The following is a 12,295-nucleotide window of genomic DNA, read 5'->3' as shown; positions in this document are numbered from 1 at the left end:
CTAACTCAGAGTCAAGTCTCCTTCAGTTCACTAAAGCTGTGCCACAGTGGTGCCTAATTCATAAAGCATTTTGTATTCAAACAGACATAATGCTAAGATTGTTAGGAAATTATACTTTAGTGCATTTTACATGTATGAATATAGCAGCACCATGTTAGGAATTACAGACACAGATAAGGAACTGAGTAGTTAACCTGAGCAGCGAGAACCGCCAGGGCACTTTAAGAAAATAACAACATACACACAAAGTCATACTTAATTGACAGTAAATGCCAGGCGGAATCGGCCCTTGCAAAGTGCACTGCCATAAGAGTAACCCTGACATTATTCTGAAGATGTAATGGAAGCGGGATGTTTCAGTTCCATCAGAGTTCCTCTAGGGATGCTGCTCCAGATCTGTCAGAGGTTCACTTTTTTTATAGGAAACAGATGCTGCTTGTGCTTGTAGTTTAGTAGATGATGTTCAAACAAAATGTAGGAGTAAAAGTGTTTTATTGTAGATGGGAGGATCCTGTTCTTTTTCTTTGACCCATAAGGATAGACGTGAAATGGAACGTACTTTGACCCCTAACTTGTTTCCATGTCTTCTGCCCTCTACACACCTATTATCCTCTGTGTCCTCTTCCTCTTTTCTTCTGCCTGTGAACTCTTTTCCTTGCCCACCTATGGATACCTTGACCCACACTTTCCTTCCTTGTCATTAAATGGTGGTAATCATGAAGCTGTACTCTCTCATCTTGACTCTGATGTACTATTATATGACCACAGTGCCGCTTTCACTATGGCGTTGGGCATCAGCCTCTGTTCAGAACGTCCGCGATGGTGCAAGTTTTTTAAACATCATCTACTAATCGGAAATGCAAAGACCCTTGCGAACACGTTTTGACTGTCAGCTCACCAGTTAATTGTTTCTTTGATAAGGAATATGTTTCCTGCTGCCGCCTCTCCTCAGTGGCAGAGTGATGGCTGACAAGGCCTTTAGTTCTTCTAACATGTGGTTGAGTGTGGGTGTTTGTTTGGCATGGGCGTGGGTGAGATCACTGTATGTGATTATGTGAAATGCCTATATGTCAGCTTACACCAGCTTTTATTGTCATGGCTGTTTTGTGTTTTTATGTAGCATGTTATGTCTTTGTGCTCGTGTACTGATAGATCCTCTCTCCTCCTCTCCTCTCCTCTCCTCTCCTCTCCTCTCCTCTCCTCTCCTCTCCTCTCCTCTCCTCTCCTCTCCTCTCTCCTGAGTAAGCCCAATGGTTTCATGATATAGTGAACATACACACACACACACACACACACACACACACACACAAACACACACACACACCTTGCTTGATTTCCTTTCCAACCCACAAGACAGTAACTCAAACAGCATCATTGCACAACACCAACTCCCCTGGACTGCAGTGCAAGACAATTATCAAACCCTCTCACCTCTTTCACCCTGTTCCTCTTAACATTCACACCAATCAACAGAGGATTAATGGGGCATTAAGTAATCCATGACTTCTCTTGACCTCGATCACTGCCTAGGAAGTGGCTTAGATATAATATTGTTACATGATTTATGTAATGGAAGCAGTTTTTTTCAGATTGAGTCACTTGATTCATGATGATTCACTTCACACCCAGGATTCTGCCTCATTTAGCAATTTCAAGTTAATATTTTCCAAACAACATTATAAATAATGTAATAAAGATCCAAGGCGAATAGCGTTGTGATTGAACTGAGCTATAAAGGACTGTCCGCACTTTGATGTGTGGTCTTCAAAAGAGTATTTAATGGAGGCTTTTAAAGGTGATTCATCATGGTGCAGTTGAGTCGCCCGGAGCAGCGGAAGTCAACAGTGACAGCGTGATGATGTCACGTAGTGTCACCCGCCCCCTCGTGTCACCTCTCACAATTACAAATCAGTCTTGTGAATGAATGTTTTAGGTAACCCTTTTGGCCCCTGCTGCTGCTGCTGCTGCTGCCTGCCATCTACTGGACACTCCACACTCAGACAGCACACCTACAGTGTTGTGCAAAGGTTTTAGGCACTTCAGGTGTTTATCCAGGTAATACTAGATTCATTCTGCGGCATGACAGAGGTCCAGTCAGTGTGGGATTACATGAAGACAGAAAAAACACACACACTGCACATTGAGCGGAACAAACTTTAATGTTCTTTATGTATAGTAGAGATGGGAGATTACTTTGCAGTGGTAAACTCATAATTTGTTCTTAGAAGGATAGAAGTGCCAGGATACGTGCTGAAACACACATTTACTGTACATACATGTGCACACATGCATGGACACACACACACACACTCACAGACCTATGTCTTCCTGTTGTTACAGTAACACTCTTTGTTGTGTCTCCTCCCTTTCCTTTCCTTTCCTTTCCTGCACAGCCCCAGACAAACAGCACCAAAAACAGCATAGTCACCAGCCCCAAAGGAAACATCCCTTCACCTGCTCTGGTATTTACCTCTTAACCCCCTTTACCTGTGTTTGTATTGGTCCGTCGGTCCCACCGCCCATCTCTCCCTCAGAACCCACACCTATACCCTACCCTGCTTCCCTACTCCATCATCTTTGTCTTGTTGTCCTCTCTGTCCGTCTTGTCGATTACGGTTGATGGGCGTATCTGCTGCGATGGCCCCAGTGGTTGGGAAGGTCTTAAACCAGCAGGTGGTGTCAGGAAACATTTCCCCATGACAGGTGGGGATGCTATGTGACTTGTTCTTGTGTCATTTTCTCAGTCAGTGAAAGTTTGCCAAAGACGAACAGACAGCCAACGCCTGCTGGGGCTGTCAGTGCAATTTACCCCCTCCTCACTATTTATGCCTCTGTAGAGAAGCAGTTCACCACTGCGTGAACAGAGTCCAGTGCTCTGCAGATTGTCCTTCCAGCCAAAAAGCCCACCAGCTGATTTCAGAAATGATTTTTTTTCCTATTCTGTTCATGGGAAATCAGTGAACTCAGCTGAATGGCGGGAATGAAACCTGCATGCTGTTGGTCGCCTGGCACAGGGTCACAAACCGATTGACTGGATGGAATTTGTGAGTATTTACACCTGGGAGGATAGTTCAGAAGCATAAGCAGCTATTTTACTTAGCATTGGGCTCCAGGGGAGATTTCCATGTTATTTATGCTCATTGAGCACTGCTCCTCTTAATCTGTGTGGACATGATGTGTGACATGCAGTGTGTGTAAGTTGAAAACACGAACACTGATGCAGCAGGTTAATTCTGTTATTTTGAGCCACTGTCATTTAAGAATTTGTTAAAACAAGCTTGTTTCATTACTAATTATCTTTATGTTGCATTTGTGTTGTTGAACTGACCCAACTTTTGTTTCTCTCAAGCCGTTTTTAGTCGGTGTAAAAACGTTGCTGGTGAAATCCCCTTCAACCCAAAGATAAAAACAGGAAAAATCTGCATCCTCGCTCTGTTTTCTCTGTGTTTCGTGTCTGACGTTATCTTCAGTGTGGGGTGAAAACTCGACTAATCATTCAAGCAAGCGCTACAGGAGGTGCCAGTTTCATAGCATGTGCTATTTTTCTTTCTGCCAAATTGCCTCTCACAGCTACTCCAAGCTGCTCTGTGTCATTCAAATACTAATTTAAATGAGCATTTAATGTTGTTAGTTAGCATTTGATACCAAAATAAAAAAAAGAAGGTTGCACAGTGTAGCTTAAGGATTTATACTCATGTTAAAGTGAGTTAAGAGGACAAAACTGATCATGTATCCTGATTCAGAGATGTTTTATTGGAAAATGTTATGTATGTAAACGTAAAGATGTTAATTCAAACTAATTCTAAATGTAATTGTATTTCAGTACTGAGCAAAGGCACAGGAGAACAGCTTCATTTCATTTTCTACTGCACATTATTAAGCCAGAATAGCACATTACTGTACTGAACTGTACTGTTCTACACACTAAGGCATGTAATGATGTGTACAATTTGGGTGCCACTGGGCAAACTAGATGATTTAAAATGTTGAAATGAGTTGAAGTAAATACAACTCCTGCAGGACCTTCTCAAAAGTCTTTTTGAGTTCATGAACTTATATAAATAATGATATTTTTACCTGCTTTTTTTGCAGATCTCTTCCAGTTCTGACACACAGGTTCCCATATTTAAGATCTACCCACATATTTTCAGTGATATACAAGTCAGAGTGCTGTGAGAGTTTCAGTTTCTTGACTCACTGTAGGACATTTGGATCCAGAATTTGTTGGTAGTCAGCAGAAACTATTCGTTTCTCTATATGTGCAATGTTTCCTGTGCCACTTGCTGCCACACAACCCCACAAAATATTTCCTTCACCACACTTAACAGTTGGCAAAGCGGGGGTGTTACTAAGTACTGACTTATAACTACAGCAGCACAAATGTTTGCATGTGTTGCTGCTTGTTTTATTTATTATTTAACATAAACTCCATTAATAAAAATTAATGAAGAAGGCTTGTGATTGGATTTACTTCTTTTATTTCAGAAAAAGACAACATGCTTCATTTACCACAGGCTGCTCAGTTCCCATAGGCTGTTGGTCACTAATCACTAATCCAGTGGTTACCTTGGTATTTTAGCTGTTATCTGTTGATGCTGTGTGTTGCTACTGTAGCTTACGATGGTGCAACCCATGCAGCCATACAAGTGCATATTTATGATGCTCGCAGTTGTTGTTTGTGTCTGTGTTATTTGTGCGCGCATGCATGCAACGCTAGCTTTAGCATCACCCCACTCAGTACAAGTGCAGACATACTTTCAGAAGTGTTTCATGGGACATTTCTGTGCTTGAGAGTGTGTGTGGAAGTGTGGGCACAACCACAGGAGCACAGGAGGCTCTTTCTGATCCTTGAAGGGAATAGAGAGTGGGAGGGCGGCTGTGATCTCTGTTGCTAGGGACTTGAGCTAGTTACCGTTTGGTACATTAACTCCTTCATTACTTTGTTCTCACTCATCATCTTCTCCCAAGTTGCCACTGGTGTCTGTTGCCCTGGGCGACGGTTGCCCTGACAACACCACCCTCATCACCAGGGAGACAGCTGATGATTGGTCATCACAGAGGTGCCACTTCCTGGGGGGAGAAGAGTGCCACAAACAATAATGGGGAGGTGGTGGTGCTGGGTTCTGATTTACTCAACATCAAGAGACAGTTTCTGTCAGACAGACTGTGGAGAGCTGCAGGGGTCGGAGAAACTGCTGTTTGTCTCCTCTGAACCAACAGCAGTCAGTTTGTGCTGTTAATGTGACAATGAAGGAGTCGCTGTGTTTGAAAGAACGTAGTAATTGTGCTAAATAAAATAAAATTGTCATAGTCAGAAGGTTTAGAGGTGATTAGTGGCAGAATAAAGTAATTATGTTAACGTAGCATCAGGTAAAGATTAAAGACTTTTGGCCTTCTATGTTGTTTTCAATTTCATAATTGTAATCTAGATTACTTACATGTTGCTGCGTGATTAGGAAGCAATCACGTGATTGCTAATATTTATATTTTTACTTTTTATTTTGAAACTGAAAAATAACTGGTAACTAAAGTTAACATAAATGTTGTGGTGTGAAAATAAAAGATTTGCCTCTGAAATGTAGTGAAGGTGCAACTGTGAAGTAGCAAAAAATGGAAATACTCTAAATACCTCTAAATTGTACTTAACGTACCTTCTGCCGCTGACATCAGACTGAATTTGCCTGTAGGAAAGGATCTCGACATCATCCTGATGCTGGTATTTCCATTGCACTGCTTACTTTTCTGTCGAGATAAATGTGAAGGTACAGAGTGACCTGTTTTCATGTGGGTATGCCACCGCCTTGTGAGAAGTCGAGGCCGGTGTTTATCTATGTCAGAGCACATTTCATTTATAATGTATGAGCCTGCTGATTTTCTCTTCATTTGTTTGTCCCTTTCATTTGACAATTCTCTTGATACTGACCACATTTGCATCATGTAGGGCAATTTAGAATTATGCATGCACAGCAGGGCAGAGCAGCAGTAAAGAGCACCGATGTTCAGCAAAACCCTCGTTGGTCGGGTTGCGTGCAGCTTTCTGTTGTCCCTCTACTGTACTTACTGTAACTGTTTGTGACAAACGTGTGTGTACAGATGTGTTTACAGTAGACACTTCACCTTGATTTTCAATGCTGTCTCTGTTCTGTTGTATGTGTGTGTGTGTGTGTTTGTTGCTCTGTGCATGCGCAGAGAACAGAACTGACTCCAAATTACAGTTTTCAGCTCATCCACCCACTCTATCGCCTTGGAGGATTCTTCCTTTTCCCCTCTGTCAACCTTAACAAGCACTTTCACTTCATCCAACATTCACACTGCTCTCTTTCTTCCTCAATGTTTTTTTACACGTTTACTTGTCCATTTCTGTTGACTTTTATGTCAAAAAAAATTTCTCTCCCTCTCTCCCCCCCTTTTCTCTCTCCTTTTTCTTGTTTATTCCATGTTCCTCCATCTCCCCTCTTTCTTTTCCTCCTCTTCCTCCAGGAACCTCAGACAACCGTCATCCATAATCCAGTGGACGGGACGAAGGTATACATCATTCCCCAGTCCCGACCAGCGTCATCCCTCTTTATCATTCTCCTCCTCTTCCTCATCATTTCTTGGCCTTTGATTCTTCCTTTTATCATGCATCTGTGTGAGCGCCTAGTGGCAGTGGTTTACAAATGCTTATGTGCGTACATCTCTAGGCCTGTGTGTTGATAGACTAAACTCCTCAGAGACTTGTTCCAGAAAGCAGTTTTTTTTAACAAACTCTGACATTTTATTGCAGTGGAGATGGAAATGTTAATTTATGTCAGTGAACTTTTAGCTTTTAAAGAAACTATAACCTATATTTTGTAGTGTAACGATGCTTCCATTACTTATCAGATTCAAACTGTGTTGATAGATTAGAACGCTTGAATCCTGTGATTGTAACTCAGTGTTATGAACTGTAATATATCAACATTTTTAAACATAGTAACTGGAATTATCTTCAGTGCCCAATCACTGAATCACTGAAATTATTACTCACAGCTCTTCAGACACCTAGTCTTACGTGTCTAAAGCTTCACACATTTTTTTTTAAAGCTATAAATAAAGTAATGTACTGTACAGGCAGAGTGCACAGGTTTTAGTTTGAGCTGAATATGAATTCACAGCGACAGAGAACACCATCATATATCCCAAATAAACACAGTATTTAATGACTTGTTGAAATAATTCAACAAGAGCTTAAGGGTTTGAATTGAATATTAAAGATCAAGTTAAAAAAAGACAACAACACAAAATTCACATTTTGCTTATGTCAGTGTTTAGTAAAAGCTTCCTCAAATACTTCTGAGAACTCCTGGGATCATCCGGTCACATGCTTCCTCCTGTTACTGCTTTTGTTTTGCATCTTAAGCACAAATCAGCATAATGAGCAGTGATGCTAATTATTTTATGTATAAACATATGCAAGAGTAACCACATCATATAACCTAGAGATCTCTGCTGTAGTAGAAACCTAACTGCTGTATTATGTTGTTGTATACTAATTGTATAGTTTTTTAAATGTAGTTGCTACTGTGAGTGTGTGTGTGTGTGTGTGTTTGTATGTGTTTAGAGGTTGCATGTATCTGCATGACGTTGCAGTAAGATCCCTTCCTCATAGATAAGACCAAGCCTGTATTACACCTGTGTATGTGTGTTTGCTCTACTTGTTTTTGCTCAGTTGTGATGCACACAGCTCAAAGAGAGCGGTAACATAACATTCAGGCTTCGCATTACAACAGTGTGACCTTTGCATTAGATTTTGGCCCAGTCGAAAAGAGAAGCTACACAGGAAGGCGCTGAAGAACCTTTGTGAAGAAAACTGCCTCAGTGCAGGTTTTGTTTTTCACATCCAGCTGATGTAAAGCTCCTTAGTTGACCTCTAGAGCACTAACACACTTTGTCTTTATAGGTGACAGTGCTTCGTTCTGAACTTTAGTAACACATAATGACAACTTTGTTCAAGAAACAATAATCTGATGGGCAGAAAGATAAACATCTCAACATCATTTATCTATGATGCTTGAACATTATTAGGTGCATCATATTTATGCATATATAAAATTTCACAAGCCATCTCTTGACTGTAATGTGGCAGGATGAGACAACAACAAGCAAAAATGTCACAAATATCTTAGATCCATACCCCCCCAAAAAAAATCTGTAGGTGTAATCACACTTTTAATGATATTTCCATTACTTTTGGATGCTTGCCACAGTTCTCCGTCACTAACAAACACACATACACACACTTTCTCCTCTTTCTATCTTCCTCTCCTCAGGTGCTCTTTAAAAGCTGAAACCACTTTTGTGCCTCTTCTTTTTTTTTTGTGCTGGTGATGCTGCACATACACGTGTGGACTTCTAATGAGGTCACTGAGTCTCTCGAATCTCCTCTATGTGCAGGGGAATTTAGACCTATTTAATCTACTAATTGAAAATCAGAAGCTAACTTCTCCTCTGGTCAAAGTGTGTGAAGACAAAGACAGACAAACAACCGGCCAGCCAGGCAGACAAGTGGATGATAGATTATTATCTTCCAGATGACAACTATTACACTAGTGTGAAAATGTATTCTGCCGGCTTGTATTGTTCAAATAGAACACATCCCATTGAGTTTCTGTCAGTTTCAGCAAGAGACGACAGCACCCCGCCGAGGAAAGACGTCATCTGTCCACATGGTGTGACGTGCACACACACACACACACACACACAGATACATGCACTGTTGATGAAGCAGAGGGAGCTTTGTCTGGAGTCAAAGGAAATAGGAAGAACAGAAGGTTTCAGGTCAAGGTTAAAAAAGGTCAATGGTGGTATGTTGGGATTTTAGGCTGATGCATATAGTGGCATGGTCTGGCTTGAATTTGCAAAGGTTAAATGTTTGTCACCAGCACACTAACAACATTAAATAAGATCGAGACTTTGCTGTTTGTCTGAAACCACATTAGTTGGTCTCACATTTGGTGTCTTACTTTTGGTTTCGTGAAGACATGACAGGGCAAATGTAGGAATTAGCCCCCCTGCTGGCCTGTGTCCTCACCGTGTAAATCAGTCATCTTAATCTTGTGATGTCTGTCTTCGTGTATGTCCAGCCCTAATGTGTGCGCTGTTAAGCACGTACCCACTCTGACTGTCTACGTCTGATCCGCAGGAATCATCAGACAGCAGCAACACCACTGTGGAGGATGAAGATGTGAAAGGTAAGACTGCAAAAATAAAACCACAATAACACAAAAGCCCCAGATTACTTCAAGGAAATCTTGGCTCATCACTTGACATTTCCACTGTATTTATGTAATTGCCAAGAGGAAAAGACAATTAGAAAAGAGCTCTGAGAGAGCTCTTAGTGTTTTGTTTATTTCTCCTAGACAGCTGTGTGAAACCAAAATGAGACTATGGCGTATTCCTTCTGCCTCTGATGTTTTTCTGCAGAACAACAGAAGACACACAAAATCTCAAATTAGCTCCTTTCAAAAGAGATCTCATAAATCTTTAAAATACTTCTCACATTTTCTCAAAGACAGTAACTCATGCAGCTTACAGAGGAAAACGTTAACACTCAGAGCTTTCTCTAAGACAAAATTGTGATTTTCAGCTTAGCCTCATTTTAGTTTAAGTTGTTTTTCTGATACGTTTCTCCTACATGTATGTAGGTTTCTCCTATACATATATACAGAAACTAAAATGAGGCTGAAATAAGAATCACAATTTTGCCTGTTGAGCTGCAGAACAACCAAGCTTGGAGCTGTAAAACTGTCCTCTCTGTGTTTTCTAGCAGCATTCAATCAGTAAAAAACATGCTGCACAATTCAAGGGGTGGATGAGTATTTTTAAAACAACAGAAGCATTAAAAACAAGTGTATGACAATTGGTGGGTAGGACCTTCAACCAGACGCTTGGGGAGATTTTGTCTTTCAGCTGTGCTTGTTAAGTTTTCAGCTCTGTAATGGTGGATTTCGACAGGCTCATTTGCAATGGAGAAATTGTTCTCTTCAATTCTTCTTCCAGTGAAAGCTGCTCTTTGTTACCGACATAATTGTCTCTGCCTTTATGAAAGTTCTATCATTTTAAAAAGCTTTGAAATTACAGTTAAACATTATAACAACTCTGAGAGAGTACAAAAAGTCCTAAACGACTGCTGCTACCTGACAACGGCTGCTCTGTGTTGTTTACTAGACAGCAGAATCACAAGTCTCAGGATGGAAATGCACTTCGCTTCCAGCAGCTGAACAATGTTCGTGGGCCTTTTAGAAGATATGTTTTCTTTCTGACATATGCGAGATGTATGATTAAGGGTGGACAGCTGTGGCGTTGTAATTATTTTAGAACAAAAATGGCAGTTAATGTGAAATCACCCAACAAATTATCGTTTTACTCAGAGCAGCACACACAGAAATTATAGTGAATGTGGCATTTTAAAATCAAGACTTGCACACACACTTCATGTGCTGTGTGTGCAGTCAAGCAGCAGCGAGCAGCAGGACTCCTACTGTCCTCTTATGGAGCCTCACTGTGTTGCTTCCATCTGTTTTTTTTTATTTGTTGGTTTGTTTGTTTTTTGTGAGTGTGTGTGTGTGTGTCAGTGTGTGTTTGAGAATTGAGAGGAGGCTGTGAAACGTAAGAGGCCTCGTAATGCTGTTGTGGTTTGGCTTTCTCCAGAGTGTTTGGCTGAAATCTTTAATACAGAGAAACACACACCTCTGAATTACCGACATGCCTGTGTGGAGTGTCAGCTTGCAGAGTTTCGTACTCGTCTTGTGCGCGTACGTATACGTCGTTCGTGGTTAGAAACAGATTCCACAAATCAGCAAATAACTCTACAAAGTGTTTTTGTGCCTTTTTTTATGCCTTTACGACTGAATTCATGGCCGTTTGTTGTGCGACTGTGTGTGTTTGTGTGCGAGTGCATGGGTTCTGCATCTGCCTCTCTTTGCCTGCATGCTCAAACACTCCTGTTCTCCACATCTGAGTCGAGCACAATGCATCTAAATCGGGTCATGAATGTATCATTTCTGTGCCAAGCATAGAACAGAATGTGCGCTTCCATATCCTCCTCCTCCTCCTCCTCCTCCTCCCTATAGAGGCTTTGCTGCTATGTCACAAATTCCCTAGCAACCAGCCATCATGTAGGTCTATGTGAAATTAACCAGTGCTAGAAGGAGTACTACCATTATAAAGTGGTACTCAAGCTGGGAGTACTCTTGCTGGGAGTACTATTTTGCTGGCATTAGTGCTGGTATCACATTCTAGTTTTAAAATCTCATGGGAGTGCATCATTTGAAGTCTCACTTAGAAAAACCATCTATCACCTATTATCCAATCTATTACAGCATCAGGGATAAATTAATTTCATTACATCCTTCCTGGGATTAACTGCTCTTGCAACAAACTATTACAGGGCGACATGTAGCTCAGTTGATAGAGCAGTCGGTCACCAGTTCTACTACAGGTTCCTCCTGGCTACATGTCAGGCTGTCCTTGGACAGACAATGTGGACGGTGACAGAGATGTATGTGTCTAGAAGGAACATTTGACCTTTGCTTTCATTAGAAACCGTACCAGCAAGATTATTCTTATTTGTTAATTTAGTTCATTCAATGTGTGATTTTAGTAAATCTGCTTTTTCAGTGTGCCTGAAAAAAGTAAAATGCTCTCTGTCTGAAAATGTCTCACTTTCTTAAATTACATTTGATTCTTGAAATTCCTTTGATTGAAGTGGAGTAGCTCAGAGGTGGATTACATGACCTGAAAATCCTTTGTACGCCCCTGGCCCCAGTACACTCTGCATGTGGGAATGAGAAGGTGTTTCATGCCATATTCCTGCCTCTTATTCAGGCTTTGTGATCAGATGCAGGTTGATGAGCTCATGTGGGACACCTTGTGGTCCTGGCTTCTCCCATCAGTCTTTAAAGATCTACTACAACATGGATTTAACTGATTCTTTCTCTAAAGAGCTTATTTTCTTTGCTGTTTCATTAGTGTGCACTCAGTTTTCCTGTGCATGGGACCGGTTTTCTTTATCTAAGATCCCACATTGGAGCCCCACCACCTCACCCCTGTGGCAGGAGTGGAGAGGGCAAGGGCACCTTGGGAGGCGGGGGTCAGGGCTAAAAGAGGAGGTGTCTAAATTTAGCCGTGGTGGCAGGAAACATAGACGGAGTGCCCAGAGAGGCGTTAAAAACACACCGCTCTGCTAGCGCCACCCTCGGATACTCTGAGCCTCACACAGTTTTAAGTTTTAATACTGCTAAGATACGAACTGGCAGATACAGTAGCACGATTA

At 41.3% G+C, this 12,295-nt stretch overlaps 1 protein-coding gene across 24 annotated transcripts in view; it reads left to right on the top strand.

Moving 5' to 3' along the window:
* The window catches only part of camk2b1 (calcium/calmodulin-dependent protein kinase (CaM kinase) II beta 1), a 67,126-nt gene that overhangs the window by 44,422 nt on the left and 10,409 nt on the right, over positions 1 to 12,295 (top strand). For 12 of the 24 annotated variants that reach the window (XM_026342646.1, XM_026342635.1, XM_026342644.1 and 9 more), the window contains 3 exons: positions 2,394 to 2,462; positions 6,481 to 6,525; positions 9,164 to 9,212. In XM_026342646.1, the coding sequence (XP_026198431.1) occupies positions 2,394 to 2,462; positions 6,481 to 6,525; positions 9,164 to 9,212 (163 nt within the window). The remainder of the gene's footprint in view (positions 1 to 2,393; positions 2,463 to 6,480; positions 6,526 to 9,163; positions 9,213 to 12,295) is intronic. The other 12 variants (XM_026342649.1, XM_026342638.1, XM_026342643.1 and 9 more) reach the window with 3 other exon arrangements.

Source organism: Anabas testudineus, chromosome 9 (genome assembly GCF_900324465.2).
Source record: "Anabas testudineus chromosome 9, fAnaTes1.2, whole genome shotgun sequence".
Taxonomy (NCBI): Eukaryota; Metazoa; Chordata; class Actinopteri; order Anabantiformes; family Anabantidae; genus Anabas; species Anabas testudineus.
This window is presented reverse-complemented; position numbering and strand designations above follow the sequence as displayed.